Consider the following 18,557-nt stretch of genomic DNA (forward strand, 5'->3'; position numbering starts at 1 on the left):
GACAGGTGTGGCTGATAGTTGCATGACATTCATAGCATTTAATATCCTGCCTTTATTGCCACAAAATACTTATTCATGCAGTTTCTTCACATGACATTACTTTGTCAGCGAATCCCATGATTTGGTCTTTCGGGCTTGAATTTAACTTTCACATTTTTCTTTGACACTTCCATAGATTCTTAGCACTGCATCAGTTCTTTCATATTGGGGGTTTATGGTTTTAATTTTAAGAACTCTGTTTAAAATATTAAAACTAGCTATAATCACATGCTCGTGAACAGCAAGAGAGACACATCACTTAAAACAGGAATGCCCTGAGGTTATAGTGAGCGTTTGTCAATTCTCTAAGCCTTCTCTAGGTGATTTACTGCTTTGCTTAAGGTCAGAGCCGGCTGTGGGACGCTTGGTGGCTAGGTTCGCTTGAACTGATGGGCACGTACACTTGGCCTTGGCCGTGATGTCCACGTAGCGCTTCTGCCAACTTCCACCTGGACCTTCACCAGCCACCACTGTCTCCTGAAGCAAACGGAGACCTTAAGTGACAATGGAGACATAGGATATGCCTTTCAAAGTCACTTAGTTCAAGAGGTAGAAAGGTCACCTAGCATTGTTGCTTAGCGCTTTGTGCTTCAAGTAAGTGACACCCGAGTGTGGAGCAGTGAGCCCGGGCCCACCAGGCTGCAGCAGCCCGGCTCCTGTCTTACGCCCTGGACTCAGTGGACGGTCAATGAATAATTGTTGACTGCAACATTTAGGCATAGCTCTGAAGTCTAATTCTACTTAGAATATGTTCTGTCCCTGATTTACTAAACATGTCAGCTTCATATGCATGCTAAGATATTTTATTCTTGACTAAAACATGAAATTTGGGGGTGAAGACATTTTTTAAATTATAATTAAACTGCTTTTTAGGACTTTTATTATATTGGACTGTTTATACCCTACTGCGTGCTATACTTCTTATGGAGTAGGAGAATATGAAGGATACGAAGGAGATCACAGTTACTGAAGTCTCTTCTCCCCCTCACTTACACTCAACAGGGACAAGTAGAGAATGATGATGATTCCGGAGCCTTGCATGAGCCTGAGTCCAATGCTGATTGAATTTGTACTCACTGTGCACTGTTTTCCCATACATTTTCTGTACCATGCTCACTAAAGAAAGAACCTACCTACTGTACATTTGTCAAGAAAAAACTGTTTTAGTTAATATTATTGAGTAAAATATTCAACTACCTACAGAGGACTTAAATATATACAGTACTGTTGTGTTTTGAAACTTTCTCTAATCTCCCTTATGAAATAGAAAGTCTGGTGAAAGATTTTAATTGCATTATAACATTTCTTTAAGAAGCAAAAAATAACAGCATATGCAATCTTTGTGATAACTGCTTTTCAGCCTGACTGAACGGGCTTTTGGGTTGTTAAAACCAAAAGTAGATGAAAATTTCTAATGCTGTCTTAAGTATCTTCTGAAAATGAATCGGTCACCAAAGAACTAGGATTGAATTAGATCTGCTTCATGCTATCTGACCCCCTGCATGGCTCAGGAGAACCACAGCCCATTTCAAAGTACGTGAACTCCTGTTACTACCCACCCTAAGGGTACAGTTACAGCTGCCCCAGAAGAAGGCAGCTTTGTTATCAATCCATGCCTGCAGGTGGGAGCATCTTCCCTGGGGGCAGGGGGGGCACATTGATAAATACCGTTTTTTTAATTCTCTGTGCTTATGATGTGTTGTTAGAAGTTAGAAATGTTCTCCTTGGTGGAGCAGTGATACCAGAGTCTCCCTAACAGTATTTCTTCCTGGTTCAGTCTAGGAAGGTTGTATCTTTCTAAGGATTTGTCCATTTCTTCCAGGTTGTCCATTTTGGTGTATAGTTGCTTGTAGTAGTCTCTTATGATCCTTTGTATGTCTGTGGTGTCAGCTGTAACTTCTCCTTTTTCTTTTTTTTCTTTTTCATTTCTAATTTGATTGATCTGAGTCCTCTCCTTTTTTTCTTGATGGGTGTGGCTAAAAGTTTATCAATTTTGTTTATCTTCTCAGAGAACGAGCTTTGGGTTTCATTGATCTTTGCTGTTGTTTTCTTTGTATCTATGTCATTTATTTCTGCTCTGATCTTTATGATTTCTTTCCTTCTACTAACTCCCTAACAGTATTGCTGTAGGACAGTTCACGTGAGTGCCCGACAGTTACTTGTCCACAATTAGCGCTCAAACGTTGGTAATTGCTCTGTCCTTTGCACTTATAAACTATTATAGTAAACAATCCTTCTTGTTAAAAAACTATCTTATATTCTTTTATGTATACATTTCTTTTACATATATGTGTTCTTTTCCCAATTCTTTTCCATTAGAAGTTATTAGAAGATATTGAGTATAGCTCCCTGTGCTATATAGTGGAACCTTGTTTATCTATTTTATACATAGTAGTGTGTGTGTGTTCCTCCCAAACTCCTAATTATCTCCCCCACTCCTTCACTATCCCCTCTGGTAACCATCATGTGTTTTCTATGTCTGTGAGTCTACTTCTGTTTTTTGTATACATTTCTTGATAACAAATCTTTAAAATTTCTCCAAAAAAGAGAATATTTGAAGAATATCACTGAAAAGTGAATGTAAAGAATTCTTAGATTGTTCTAAATTACACATTTTAGATACATTTTTCCAGGAAATATTTTAAACACTTTTATACAGTTGCACTGGAAGTCTGAAATATTGTCATTATTTTTATGTAAGAAACATGCTACACCTACTATGTGTGTATGTGTGTATATGTGTATATATGTGCGTGTATGTATGTGTACACATACGTATATATTTTATTTACTCCAAAACTCGAGTTAGTCTTTCAGAATAATTTTCTTTTTTAATCCCTGATTGCTGAACTGTTTACTTTTTTGCACTGATGCTGTTTTACCAAAATGGTTCTGTGTTCGTTTTGCTTTATAATGGACAAGTTATTTTTGAGCAAAGCCTTCTTAGCCTTGATTTCATAGATAAAAGGTGCATGGATAGTTTCTAGGGACTGGATGGATACTCTGAAATTATATGCTATTTTGTGAAAATTATGAGCGTCTGTATTTAGATATATAATTTTCTGGCTTGAACATTCATATCTTTCATCAGGTTCTCAAGACTTTCTCAAGCCACGGTTTAAAAGGATCAAAAAATAGCTCTTGTTATACTTGGTTCATCAGTTCAACATTCTTGAGGAATCCTAGTTTTATAATTGGAGCAATTATAAAGGAAGAGAGGATTATAGGCATTATTTAGCAAATTATATCAAGGCTTGTTTTCTGTCTCAACAACTTCCTACGTTATTATATTCTGTATAGACCAGCCTATATCATGCTCTTCGCCATAGTGGTGCTATTGTATTATCCCACCATCCCATAATGCTCACAATCAGTTCTTAACATTACCTTTTATACCTCTCATCTGGCACAGAAAAATCAAAGCATAACGCTAACTAAAACACGTTTTGATCTTGGAATCGTGTAAGAAAGGGAATTGTGAAGTGAAAATCTCAACTTTGTCCGTGTTTCGTATATACGTGTTTCTAAAGTCTGACCAAGAGAGAACGGGGATTTTTAGTTTTTAAAATAGGTACTTGACTTTTGATCTCAGAAAGGGAAAAAGAGTTTCTTCCCTGAATATGATGCTCTATAGATGAAATCTTACAGTTGCTTGAAGGTTTCTTTTTGAGATCTCAGAGATACAGTGAAGTAATTCCAAATGTGAATTTAGTATAACTCAATTCCATAGAAACAGCTTTGATGGCGTGGCAGTAGATTGCTGGCGTCTTTGCATATAATGTGAGGGATTTTGGTTGATTCTTCTAAAGGCCAGAGATCTTCAGGGAGCAGCAGTATGCCGGGAGTCTACCCACATGCCATCCTTTTTATCTGCTGAACTTCCTTTGTCAATGTGTTTGCAGCTGCAACATGGGCCTTTCCTGTCAACACATGTTTATTAAGTGTCTGTTTTGGGTGAGGTGTTATGTTATTTTGGTGGGGCGATACCTTAGGAAAAAAACAAACAATGAAAACAAAGCAAAACAAAAACCTAAGCAAAATCCATGATCTTTTGGAGTTTGTTAATGAAATTACACACAGATACTTTAAAAATTGAATAATCAAGTAAGTAAATGATTATGTGCGTGAGACAGCACTCACTGTGAAAGGTAAGCAGTTTTTACTTTTAGTATAGCTTCATTTTTCTATAGTTTTTAACCCTAATTGAAGGAAAACATACACTTAAGAATTCATCACACAGATGTTCAGGGTGAAAGATTTTTTTATTTAGACACAAAAGACCTGGATTGAAGGTTAATGCTGTCATTTATTTATTTTTATTTTTTGACTTAAATTTTATTTTATTTTGGGGTCCATAGTAAACTACACTGTCCATTTCCCTGAGTGAAAAATTAAGAGAATTAAGAGCTAAACTTTTAAAACCAGTTCAAGCACTATCTCTCTTTTTTTTTAACATCTTTATTGGAGTATAATTGCTTTACAATGGTGTTAGTTTCTGCTGTATAACAAAGTGAATCAGCTATACGTATACATATATCCCCATATCTCCTCCCTCTTGCGTCTCCCTCCCACCATCCCTGTCCCACCCCTCTAGGTGGTCACAAAGCACCGAGTTGACCTCCCTGTGCTATGCGGCTGCTTCCCACTAGCTATCTATTTTACATTTGGTAGTGTATATATGTCCATGCCACTCTCTCACTTCGTCCCAGCTTACCCTTCCCCCTCCCCATGTCCTCAAGTCCGTTCTCTAGTAAGTCTGCATCTTTATTCCCATCTTGCCCCTAGGTTCTTCATGACCATTTTTTTTTCTTTTTTAGATTCCATATATACGTGTTAGCATACGGTATTTGTTTTTCTCTTTCTGACTTACTTCGCTCTGTATGACAGATTCTAGCTCCATCCACCTCACTACAAATAACTCAACGTCATTTCTTTTTATGGCTGAGTAATATTCCATTGTATATATGTGCCACATCTTCTTTATCCATTCATCGGTCGATGGACTAAAGTACCTTTTAAATGATCTTTTATCTTCTCCCAATTAATAAGGAATTTATCATTTGTTAAGGAGTACCAAACTCCGGAAGCTGTTTATAGTTAGAGGTAGAATTAATGTCAAACTTATTGGTCCAAGCACTGGAATGGAGCCAGAATCCAGCAAATCAGCAATAACTGGTAAAAATGTCTCCCGATTCCTTGGTAGTATTAGAAAGGTCTCACAAATAACTCGTTAAAAAGTGGTTAAACAGAGAAAGTTATTAGGATTGTGATTTTTGCTGTTTTGTTGTTGTAACTTACCTTGAAATAACGTACTGTGAAAGCAATAGATATTACCAAGTTTATGAAAACAGAAAGTTCTACTCGGTGTGCTGAGTTGACTAAAGATGCTAAGAGGAAAACATACACTAAAGAATTCATCACGCAGATGTTCAGGGTGAAAGATTTCCTGATTTAAACACAAAAGACCTGGATTGAAGGTTAATGCTGTCATTTGTCATTAGGGTAACCGTGTGCCCAGGTTGTCTGGGGACCGTCCTGGTTTATATCTGTGGTCCTGACACAGTTAATAATACTGCCCTCTTTCAGGGTTAAAAATGTGTTGGTTTGGACAAGAAATTATATGGCCAACTTACTGTGACGACCAACTCTATCTTTACAATAATAAAGTTTGCGTAATACATTTGGTCTTTCAGGCTGTTGAGGTAGCCGGAAGAAACCTGTGTATAAGAAAACATTTTGTAATCTGAACCTGATTTATAAGAACTAGAAAGAGGTGTATAAATATTAGTGTATTCATTTGGGCAGAAAGACTACAGTGACTTGTATACAGAGAGTGGTTTTATTTTAGTCAGTCATTCTCGAACAAATTTGGTATTACTCTTGTTTAAGTGGTTGTATAATGCCCTAGTTTCCCAGAATATGTTATGTTGAAGTCGAGGCACAACCAGACGACGAAGAATATTGAAACCTAGATTTTACTTGTGAGGAGGAGAAGGGGTAGATTCAAGGTCCCTTTATCAGTCGGAAGGAGAAACTTAATTCTGCCTAGATCTGAGAAGCCATGAACTAAGCATCGTGTGGACCACAGAACCTTGGCAAGCAAGAGTCAGCTCACCCTTTGGAACTTTTAAAAATACAGTTTCTGGGACGAGATACTAGGGGATAGTTATTACTACTTCACAGGGTTGTTAAAAATATTAAAGCGATAATGTGTACAGAAACATCGGGTCCGTAACCTGCAATTTTGAGTAGCTGCTTGATAAATACTAGTTGAGTAAACGCGCAGGATCTGGGAAGAATGGAGCGTCAAGGGAATGTATCCTACAAAATAATGCTCTTTCTTTAATTTTTTTCTATGCCAGCCAAGACCTCTCCCTTCCGGATTGTTACGAATGACGATGAATACGAGTTCATTTGACTGACTCAGATAACACTTATTACAAACTTTGTGCGTCTTCTCAGTCATTCAAACTATTTTGACTTCCAAAATCTGAAACTGCAGATTCTGAACCCCCTAGATTAGGATTTGAGGTCATCAAAAGACTCAATTTTACTATCTCCATCTACTGGCAGGGAGGAACTATCCCCAAGCATCTGGACTGGCATAGAAAAGAGGAGAGAGAACATTTGAAAGGTAAGCGGAACATATATTTTATTTACTCTCCATTTTAAACGTTTCTTATACACGCTTGACATCATCTCACGTGATTAAGGTTTACACAATGAACCCTGCTAAAGCAGAGAATTTCTTTAGGTGGGATCACATTCTTACCTGATTCTTCGACGTTAGCAAGTGTAGACTTGACTGTTTTCCTTTCATAGTGGGAGTCCTCACATCCTTGTGCTTCTAAACGTCTGGCCAGTTGTGCCGGTGCTTCAGGGCTGTTTTCATATTCCTAATAATCCGCAGACTGCAGCATGCTTACTGAAACATCTCTGTTCTCAATTGTGTATTCTCTGATGTGTTCAAGGTAACGTCCCCTGGCATATTGCTTTGGCTGTTATGGTGTAGAGAGACTAGCAGCATGTTTCTCAAAGTGTAATTGATTATTCTGGTGTTTCTTAGAGTTCTTTTTCATCCTTCGTTGATACTTAACTTTCTTTGGCAGAACTTACTGAATAAAAGGTTCTTGTTAATTCCTGAGTAAAAGTCTTAATACATTTTTTTATATCAGGGGCTTTTTCTTGGTATGTTGCTTCCCCATCGTAAATCTTTTGTTCCGGATGACTTTTAACAGGATTACAACATTGCAATCAAATTTGAAAGTATGATGGCTGCTATAAAATAAATATTTTGACGGTTTGTGTGGCTCTGCAGGAATAGATCTCTGTAAATTTAAATCATGTGTTTTAAGTGATTAGTATAGTTGTTCTTCAGGCTTCTGTTATGAATATCTTTCTTTAAAAAGCCTGATCTCTACTGGAAAATAAGAGTGATAGATAGCCACATGTCAAGGTAATTAGTATTACTACAGTTGCTGTAATTTAATTAAGTACAATGTGTACTTTTTCTCCCGCCAGTTTTCTCCTGCTTCCCCTCACTCCCTGGGCATGTGTTTCCGTAACTTTGTTCCATTTCTTTGGACAATTGTTTGATTTCTTTCAGAAGAGGGATGGATGGATTTATAGGAAACATGGGTGGAGAGTTTTCAGCATCAAAATCAGATTTCATGGGCAAGAATTTTCAAGGAAATGCTCTGTTGAGACAGGTCTCTTCCCTTGCTGGGAGGTCACGAATGCAGCTGGTCCATTTGCTGGCTGGAGATTACAGTCACGTAAACAGTGCAAATACCACGCAGAAGGATTCTTAATCTTCTTGTGGCATCTGACACCATCCAGTCTGACAGACGTATCCTCAGAACCTTCCCTGAGATCAGAAGCTAGGGGAGTAGGTATTTTTGAATAACGTTGAAGGAACCAGTGATAAGGAGTGTCCGAGAGTCATCCCTCCTCACAGACGAAACTTCCAGTGGACTCTGTAAAGTTCAGTTCAGTTCCTGCTTTGAAATCGTGTTCAAAATTCAAAATATGTCTCTCCGTGACTCTGTTCCAGCCTGTGTCTCAGCTCCTCTTTTTAGACCGCTCGTCTCTGGATCTTCGGTTTGATTTTAAAACTATTGTCATAAAACTAGCTGTTGCGGGAGAACTCTGCTAACGCTTATATTCAGGCCAATTATTCGACATCTTCATGTTTGTGCTTATCTTCTCCCTTATAATAGCCCAACTAGATGATAAAATAACATACGCTGAGATGAAATAGCTTGGCATGATTTGGTATCTCCTGGTCATTATAAAAAAATGCCCTTGCTTTGAGAAATAAAATTTAAGTAATCTATTTCCCCACCAAAATTATGTGTTTTATTGATATTATTCATTTGCGACTTCCACTTCTTTTAAAAGTCTCACAGTTGTGTTTTATACACATTCTAACATCGCTTTACGATTGAGGACAGTTGTTGGTTTTGGAGGGTGGGGTAGGGAAGTGATGTTTTCTAGCAGGGCAGAATGGTTAGAATATTCATGAGCATAGGTCTGCTTGACCGTGGCCTGTGAAGGGCAATCACGCCCAGGGTAACTGCTCTTCTCTTATTCCTGCTATCTTGATGTGGAATTACCACTGAAACCAAAGATCCTGCTGCAGATGTAACTTGTAAACCTCAAATGTTGCTTACGGAAAGAGCTGCAAACCCAAACGCTCTCCATTATTGAGAGTGTTTAATTAATAACATTTAAAACATAAGATGGGAGGACACGATTTGCATAGAAGTGACCAAATTTATTATTTTTCCTATCTTTGGATGTTACTCGTAAGAAACTCATAGGCTCATTACCTATAAATTATATGCGTTCATCTTTAATGATAAATATAACTAGAAGCAGCAAAGTCTCATTCTTCAACACTGATGATGGTTGAATATATTAAGGCTGAAACAGGTTCCTATTTTATTGTTTCTTAGAAATCATGTATTTTGCCTAATTCAGAGTTTAACATAAGAGAGAATTTTAAACATACTTTAAAAATTCACTTAAGTCATATACGAATGGCCTTATTTAACGAGTAAGTTTGTACTGATTACTGTTTCATGATTATTTTCCTTGATGCATTTTTTTTTTTTTTTGTGGTACGCGGGCCCCTCACTGTTGTGGCCTCTCCCATTGCAGAGCACGGGCTCCGGACACACAGGCTCAGTGGCCATGGCTCACGGGCCTAGCCGCTCCGCGGCATGTGGGATCTTCCCAGACAGGGCACGAACCCGTGTCCCCTGCAACGGCAGGCAGACTCTCAACCACTGCGCCACCAGGGAAGCCCTCCTTGATGCATTTTAAACATCTTCCCATCAAAACGTCACTACTGTACTAGACATTGTGTGTTCACAAAGAAATAGGTCACTGCTTTCCACATTGGAAATTGCTGGTAAATTCCATCTGAATGGTGTAAATGATATGTCCAGTGCAGATACAATACACTGGCAGATCCTGAGTCTCCAAATGGACTAGGTTCTTTATTGGACATATCTTTTCTTAAATAAGCATATTTGTTTTCTTAGAGGTTAAGTAATATGAATTTGTGCTTCATCGTGTGTCATAATCTTTCACGTAAATACGTTTCGCTGCTTAAAATATTTCAGAGCTCCTGGTAGTTAATGTAAACTTTCTACACTGAATAATAGTTTTAATTCAACAGGAGAGTCAATTAAATATTGAAAAAATGAAATCAATAGTGAATCTTTAAAGTGAACGTTTCTTTTATTCATTTGTCTCTGTTCTATATTCTGGTTTTAGCCGCCTTGTGGCATGCAAAATAGTGCACCATTTAATGCAGAAGAAAAACTAATAGCATTGCTCCAACATGTTTCTGTGTAATGGTGTGTGTAATGTGTGTGTATACAATTACATTCGTTACTAATTGGTGTGCAGTAAAGGCTTTAAGGAGATTCTGTGTTTATATACTTGGCGATTTATCCTGCAGCGTAAGAGGTAAGAAGATTATTGCCAGTATGTCTCCCATAATTGAGCCTTCACTGAAAATGTTATGTCATACCCCATTGTATAAAACCCAAACAGGTTATTTTTACCACTACCTTAAGGCTAAAATACCATGCTGTCAAATCATTACCATTTCTATATCTCGTGGCTCAACAGCAGAACTTTATAGGTCTTACTTGCCGTGTCCTTTGTAACGTTAATCCAGATATTTTCAAGCATGAACAGGGAACACCAGTAATAATCACGCCAGGATAATGGGCCTGAACCACGGCCCATTTTGGTTTTGGTCGCATGCGTAAAAATCTTAACTGTAACTCGAATAATAGTAAAAGTGATTTGTTTAGTCATGTACCCGAGGAGCCCAGAGATGGGCTGAATTTACTGCGTGGTTTGAGCTGGGATCTGGTTCCACTTTGCTGTACTGCTGTGTGTCTGTCTACTTCTGTGCATTGACTTTTCCATCAGACTGGATTCTAATGTGACAGCTTATTGGCTACAGCAGCTCTGGACCTTACTTCTGTGCCCAACATGGTCTAATCCCCAACTGTTGAGGGGAAAAAAAAAAAAAAAGCCATTGGATTCACTCTGGCCCCTTAGAGCCATCCATGCAATGAGGGAAATGGACTCATGTTGATTTTCCAGGCATATTTCTGGGTAGAGTCAACCAGGGCTGCTTCACAGTGCTGGTGGGCAGGGGGAGGGATGCTATGCGGATGCCCGTGTATAAACTTTCCCTCATTGCATTTGGAAGATTTGCTATGAACTTCTGAACATGGGCGCTCGTTTCTTACCGTTGCTCATAGGTAGGTAGGAGGCTTATGGCTGAATTCTTTTACTTCTTTTTAGATACAAAAGAATTCAAACCTCCTTTTAAAGATAGTGCCAAGTCAAAGAAATGGCATATTTCTACAAAGTTATCCTCTTTCCTCCTTCTGCAATCAGCCTGTAGAAGGGAATCAGAAATTTGCATCACTGCCGAAAAATTCCTGCTTCTTGCGTCATCAGTTTGATCTTTGTGAAATTGGATTCCGTATACATATTGACCAATTTTGCATTATCTTCCATAGCAATCTTCTATTTACTAACATCAGAAAAACTGGATACCTGATAATAAATTTTCTTTCTCACTGTGTTTGAATTAGGTCGAATATGATGGACAAAGTTTCTCCTTCACATACATACTGATTTGTAATTATCAAGGTGGTTAGTTTATACGAGCATCGTTTCATATGAACTTTAAAACAGTCTCTGATTATCTTTAGTTCATAAAAAAATAAACCTTGATATCAAGTGTCTTGCCTAAAATAACAGATTTTTTAAAATTAATTCATTACTCTATTTTTGGTTGCATTGGGTCTTCGCTGTGGCTCGCGGGCTCTAGAGCGTAGGCTCAGTAGTTGTGATGCACAGGCTTAGTTGCTCTGCGGCATGTGGGATCTTCCCAGACCAGGGCTCGAACCCGCGTCCCCTGCATTGGCAGGCAGATTCTTAACCACTGCGCCATGAGGGAAGTCACAAAATAACAGATTTTTACTGTCAACTGATTCATAGTTCAGAGTTAAGATAAAATAATGACAATAATTGTGGCATTCTCAGTGTGGTAAAATTATAAAACATGTTTTATTTTAAAATGAGTTAGTATGTTAAGAAAATGGCAAATCTCAGTAATGAGTAATCTGTCACCTTCAGCTGAAATATATATGTAGGTTATAATAGATGAACTTGGAGTAAATATGAATTAAGGGATTTTAATTGGGGAGGAATGTACATTGTAAAAGCTTCTTATTCTCATATGTATTGTCTCTGGAAACTTATGAATGAAGGATGGAATGTTGAAACTGTTTTATTGCCAAGTTCCAAGATATCAAGTTTCTTTATACTAACAGTATGTACTATGTGGTACCATGTGCCAGGCATAGAGCTAGATACTGGTTACAGACTTCAAAATCAGTTTTGCCTAGAAGATTTTCTACCTCACTAGAAGTTCAGAGTGTGGCAGAAAAGACAGAAACGTCAGCCTACGCGTGATGATTAAAGTATGCCGTCCTACATAGAGAACAGACTTGTGGTTGCCAAGGGAGAGGGGGTGGGAGAGGGATGGATTGGGAGTTTGGGATTAGCAGATGAAAACTGTTATATAGGAAGGATAAACCACAGGGTCCTGCTGTATAGCACAGGGAACTATATCCAATCTCCTGGAGTTAAACCATAATGGAAAAGAATATAAGAAAGAATGTATATATCTGTATAACTGAATCACTTTGCTGCACAGCAGAAATTAACACAATGTTGCAAATCAACTATACTTCAATAAAATACATTTTTTAAAATGCAGCCCTAAAGGAATGTACAAAGGGAATTAAGGATTACATTCCATAAAAGGTGACATCTGAAGTGGGTTTTGATAATTGAGTATGTATTTACTAGAATACCTAGTCTAGGAATGATACTAAATGACAGTCCTAGAAGTTGTCACATTAAGAGGACAAGGCTTTGTCTTGTTCTGATGTCCCAAGCCCTTGGTACAGTGCATGAAACATAATAGGTTCTCAATATATGATTTTTGACTATTCATTCCCTTGAGGCATAAAATGATTATCTCCTGGAATAAATTCAAGAACTTCAATTGGGCATATTTTAAATAATTGCATTTGTTTTTATGGCTTACTTAATATAGCAATCTTTTATTTTTCCTTAGTGAACCTTTTTTTTGCAATTTGTAAACAGTTTGAGGTAGACGACACTAACTTTTTTTGATTGTTTTATTTTGCTGTTGTTTTAAAGTATGGGAAACAGTAGATGGAGCCAATAAGAAAACAAAAACTTGAGCCTCAGTTTTTTTGTGTTATTGTATTAAGTATTATTGTACTTTTGTACAATAGTCAGAATTTAGAATATTAAGCATGAAAACAAGGTACTTCTATATAGTTTGGAATTTATGGAGAGCGATTTGTTTGCGCTGTGGAGTTCAAGTATACGTTCTCGCTACAGAATCAAGTAAGATTAGGTGAGATTACTCTGGATTTTCTAGGCAAAAAGTGCCAATTTATGGAGCCAGTGAAACTAGCCAGAAATACATATATATATGTTGGTATGTGTGCATGTATATATATGTCAAATGATTTTAACTAACTTTTGTTAAAAGTGAAATTTGCTAATTAAGAGTTGATGAGATTGAAAATGGAAATAGCCGTATAAAAAACTAGCAAGATTGAGATAAAGAAGGATTATCACAGGCAAAAAAAAAAAAAATAGTGAGCAGATCAAAGCACAAGTGAGACCAGTGCGCATGTGTATGCATCAAGGAAGGATCTGGAAATAGGTGCACCTGACTATTACAGAAATACCTTTTCTATTGCAATTTGAAGATAACATATATTTGGAAGTAAATGCATCAAAAATCTCACAAGACACCTGTGAAATCTACCAGTGTATGGGGACACATCCCTACGCCCTCCCTATGTGAACAGGAACCAGAATTCTTCAGAACTTAAAGCTAAACCAAAACTGGAGGCCTTTCTTTTTACCTCATTCTTAATCCTCCAGGTCTTTTCTGCTATTGCCAACTTAAAGCGTTAGCATGGAGAAGGACGGATGGTTTATCTTTCTTTAGGAATTACATCTTGCCCACAGACTTTTTTTTTTAATGTTTATTTATGTATTTATTTTGGTGCTCCGGGTCTTGGTTGTGGCATGCATGTGGGATCTGGTTCCCTGACCAGGGATGGAACTTAGGCCCCCTGCATTGGGAGCGTGGAGTCTTGCCCACTGGTCCGCCAGGGAACTCCCTACAGAACTTCTTTTTTGATGTTATCTTTTTAAATAATACAGATTTTCAAGCATTAAATTTTTTTTTTGCTTTTCATGATTCTCTTACTCCTTCCCTCTTTCATTCTTAATAAATATACTTTTTTTTTTTTTTTTTTTGCGGTACGCGGGCCTCTCACTGTTGTGGCCTCTCCCGCTGTGGAGCACAGGCTCCGGACGTGCAGGCTCAGTGGCCATGGCTCACGGGCCCAGCCGCTCTGCGACATGTGGGATCTTCCCGGACCGGGGCACGAACCCGTGTCCCCTGCATCGGCAGGCGGACTCCCAACAACTGCGCCACCAGGGAAGCCCAATAAATATACTTTTAAAGGGGCTAACAGTCTGAAATGCATGGCAAATATTATGAAATTGCTTTGGTTTTACTGTTAACTTATTGAGTACATACAGATGTGTAATGATTCTTCATAACTGAATTGTATGTGAACATATTTAGTCAACAATTTTAGAGTCTTCACATTATTAATCTCCCTTCTTTTCCTTTTCTATTGTTAGTTTTCAATACTCTGACCTCAAGGAGGGTTGGGTAGGATAATATGAAATGGTGTTAATTTTAATTTTTAAAATTTAGTGTTTATGTATATATTTTCACTCTTCATGCTGTCTTATCTGGATGAACAAGACTTATCTGGAAGAGCAAGACTTATTCCTGTTGAGGATGCATTGCAAGGAGTATGTTGTAAACACGTTAATGATTGCTGACAAACATTTGTTTCATTTCTTTGGTACTTCCGTTGAGTGTACTGTCCATTGTTTAGGAAAAGCAAACGTTCAATAAAGTAGTCACAAAATAGGTACTTGTCTCATCCCTAAAACCCTAGTAGAGTTCTGTGTTTGGAAGGACGGTTTTTAAGCAGCTGAGCTACGAATGCAACGTCTTATTTTGGTAGATCCTACTCTTTGTTGCTTCTTTTTTTTCCTTTTCGATTATAGGCCTTGTTGTTTGAGATTTACGTGTAACGTTGACAGTCATGTGCAAATCATATGTATTTGGTGGCAAACCTCACTGCGTTCTGAGATGATTTGGGGGCAGCAGCAATTTAACTTCAAAGGAAATTTACAATTCTTTTACCACAAATAAGGCCTAGATTTGCAACCTTTAAATTATGCTTAATTATAGTTTAATGGAATTGTGGACTATAAAGGAAAAAATAAAGATGTAAACACAATCTAAGTATATACGTTTTAGCCATGTGCTTTTTTGACTGAAGATATAAAAATAGAACTCAGATCTTTTAGTAGCCGTGTAGTTTACGCATATGAAAGCATAAACACTGTTATATTTGTAAACAGTGCTGTGGCTGATATAAGGCACTCTTGTTTTTTTTTTTTCTTTTTTGAGACAGAATGGGGCAAATAATATATTTTAATAAATTTGATTGGAAAAAATTAATTCATTAAAAGAAAAATTAGCTGCCAGAATGAGAAGGACTCTTGATATCAGCTACTGCTGTAAAACACGTCTGACATATGCAGGCTATTGTATTAAAAGTTAGATAGTGGGGAAATAATCTCATTTTTTAAAGAAATCTTTGAAAACAGACAATGTATTAACTTAATTTTAATAGTAGATTATAATCATTTTCTTTAAAAACTTGTCAGTATAGAGGAGAATTCATCTAACTTGATAGATCCTTCTGTGTCCTTATGAGATCTACTGGTGCTAAATTATGTGCACAGGAAAGGTATTGATTATTTGATATATGTTAATATAACCTATGGCCATATCGAACATTAGCCCCCAATGAGAGGGAACGTGCTTTTGCACAAGTGATAATTATAAATAATAATTATTTAATTTAAACATCCTATGGCGCTTAAGGCATATTTACTAATATGATGATATTCCCCATTATATGCACTGTATATATTCAAAGGAAATTATGTTTGTCTTTATCTTGTCTTAGGCAGTATAAAATCATACTTAACAGACTCATTGTTGAAACAGCTGAGTTTAAGAGAATGAAGAAGCTGCTTTAAAAGTATTTGGGGTGTTTTAACAATAAAACAGGTATTCTTTAACCCGAATCATATTCTCACTAATAAATAACCCTTGACATTGTCTTTTGAATTCAAGAAGTATCTTAGAGCATATTCTTAAGTTGCATTTGATCAGTGTGAAGTATGTGTTTTGAGTCACATAAATACTAAATGAAAAGTTGCTACAATTACTCTAAGTGCCGTTGAAGAACGAAGGGCAAAAAGACATACTTGCAAATCAAATAGCTTTGCGCACAGCAGAAGGTATATTAATTGTCTACTGTTAGGTAAGAAATCACCACGAACCCGCAGTTTTATACACCCTGTTTGCTCTCAGCTCTGGAGCTCGGAAATCCAGGCCTGGGAGACTGGGCTTTTGCTCCAAGGTTTTACAAGACTAAAATCAAGGTATGAGCGAGATTCGATTCCTTTCTGGAGGCTGGTGAAGAGTCTGCCTCCGATTCATCGAGGTCTCTTGAGGTTTCAGGATGAAGCCCCCTCTTTCTCGGTACCTCTCAGCCGCCCACATCCTGGGCACACAACCTGCTCCCTTTCCAAGGCCACCACACAGAATTTTCCCCATTGAGTGTCTTTCACACTTGGAATTTCTAAGATCAGGAAGGGCCAGCTCCTGTTAAGGGCTCACCCTATTAGGTTAGGCTTCTCCTATAATCTAACTTTGGGTTAACTCAGAGTTAACTGACCTGATCCTGGGAGTAATACCCCATCCTTGTCACAGCTTCCACCCACTCAAGGCAGAGGCTCCTGACGCGTGAGGGACATCGGGGGTCGCCTCAGAGTCTGCCTTCCAGAGCGGGAAGCAGGGTCATTGGTGTAAAATCATGGAGAGAGCACGTGGAGTTGAAATACTTAGCAGGCAAACTTGGCATGGAGGAGTCCATTGGTCAAAAAGGAATTAGGATTCACAGATCCGTACTACTGTCTATAAAACAAATAACCAACAAGGACCCACTGTAGAGCACAGGGAACTGTACTCAGCGTCTTGTAATGACCTATAATGGAAAAGAATCTGAAAAGAGTAGATACATATGTCTGTATCACTGAATCACTTTGCTGTACACCTGAAACTAACACAATACTGTAAATCAGTTATGTTTCAATTAAAAAAAGGGAAGTAGGGTATGGGAGTGAAAGAATTGAAGAGGAAAAGGCAGAAAACCATAATAGAAAGAAAAAAAAAGAGAAGAAAAATGTAGTTTAGTATAAAATGTCAATGATTTAATAGTCCTTAGACAACTCTGTATTGCAGTTTGATGGGATGTACCTAAAAGGAGTCCATAAAATGAGAATTTTTTCATATTTCTGAAAGTAACTATGCATATATTGAGATTGGATGTTGGGAAATGGGCAAATAAAGGAAAAATGGTGCTTATAAAGTAATGATATTCTTCTCTCTGTATGATACTGCAAATACAAAGTTCAGTCTTATGAAGCATATCTCTAAATCATGAAAACTAATGAGGTATTGGTACAGTATAATATTGTGGTCCTGATGTTATGAGTGTATCAAAGTTGAACAAAAAACGTGTCGGGTGTTGTGCCATGCACATTACTTCATGTGTTCAAGGTGCAGTTTAGGACTTTTAAATTGTTTTAGAAATTGAATAAAAGAGTCTTTAACAGGTTTGTTTTTTTAAACTGGAATTTAGCAAACAATGGATTGGATTTGCATGGCCTGAAAAAGTGTAACTGTCTTACTTCTTAGGTTTTCTTCGTGTAGGTAAACAGCTGCTCCTTTTCCAAATACCAGTTATTTGTTTCCTCTCATTATGAACTCTCAGTTGGGTGGATATAAGAACACTTTTGTCTCTACGCTACTGTGTGTAAAATAGATAAACAACTGGGACCTACTGTATAGCACAGGAAACTATATTCAATATCTTGTAGTGACCTATAATGGAAAAGAATCTGAAAAAAATATCTATATATAAATGAATCATGTTGCTGTACACCTGAAACACTGTAAGTCAACTATCCTTCAATAAAAAAAAAGAACACCTTTGTCTCAACAAATTGTTTCAATTTTCCCGTCCCCTCATGTCTCCCCCAACAATCTAAGCAAAAGAAGAAGATATTAATAACAATGTATTTTGGCGTTTCACCGTGTAAAAGGTTGCCATGCCTAATAAACTTGGAAGCGATTTTATACTGTATTCTCCTCTTAGAAATTTAAAATTCATGTTAGCCTTTTAAAGTCACTGAGAAGTCCTGCAACATTTCTTATAATTTCATATCTTCATAGATCGCTGTTAGTTCCCTTACAACAAGAAATTGATACCATTGCTTTGACCTCATTTCGTTTTTCGAGGTCATTTAAGGGTTGAAATCATTTAGTAATTACAGTTCATGGGAAACTTTGGGCTTGTATTGGTTCCCTTTTTTCAGAAGTTATTTTGAAACCTATAATTTTTGAAATGTCTGTTCTAAGTGTGTGTCTATGCTTATGTTTTTACTTTCAGGAGTACAAGATCCCCAGCATGAGAGAATTATTACTGTGTCTACTAATGGAAGTATTCACAGCCCGAGGTTTCCTCATACTTATCCAAGAAATATGGTCTTGGTATGGAGATTAGTAGCAGTAGAGGAAAATGTATGGATACAGCTCACATTTGATGAGAGATTTGGGCTTGAAGACCCAGAAGATGACATATGCAAGTAAGTGATCATACTTGAAATTCCAACAGTGTAACAACTGTTACAGTCTT

The 18,557-nt window shown here is 37.4% G+C and overlaps 1 protein-coding gene across 2 annotated transcripts in view; it reads left to right on the plus strand.

Annotated features, from left to right (window-relative positions):
- The window catches only part of PDGFC (platelet derived growth factor C), a 218,700-nt gene that overhangs the window by 108,876 nt on the left and 91,267 nt on the right, over nt 1-18,557 (plus strand). Inside the window, exons 1-2 of one of the 2 annotated variants that reach the window (XM_079920126.1) lie at nt 6,623-6,673; nt 18,312-18,507. In XM_079920126.1, coding sequence (XP_079776252.1) covers nt 18,404-18,507 — 104 coding nt within the window. In that variant the 5' untranslated portion in view covers nt 6,623-6,673; nt 18,312-18,403. Of the gene's footprint in view, nt 1-6,622; nt 6,674-18,311; nt 18,508-18,557 lie in introns of those variants that run through there. The other variant, XM_079920125.1, reaches the window with a different exon arrangement.

This window comes from Stenella coeruleoalba (genome assembly GCF_951394435.1).
Source record: "Stenella coeruleoalba genome assembly, chromosome: 4".
Classification (NCBI taxonomy): Eukaryota; Metazoa; Chordata; class Mammalia; order Artiodactyla; family Delphinidae; genus Stenella; species Stenella coeruleoalba.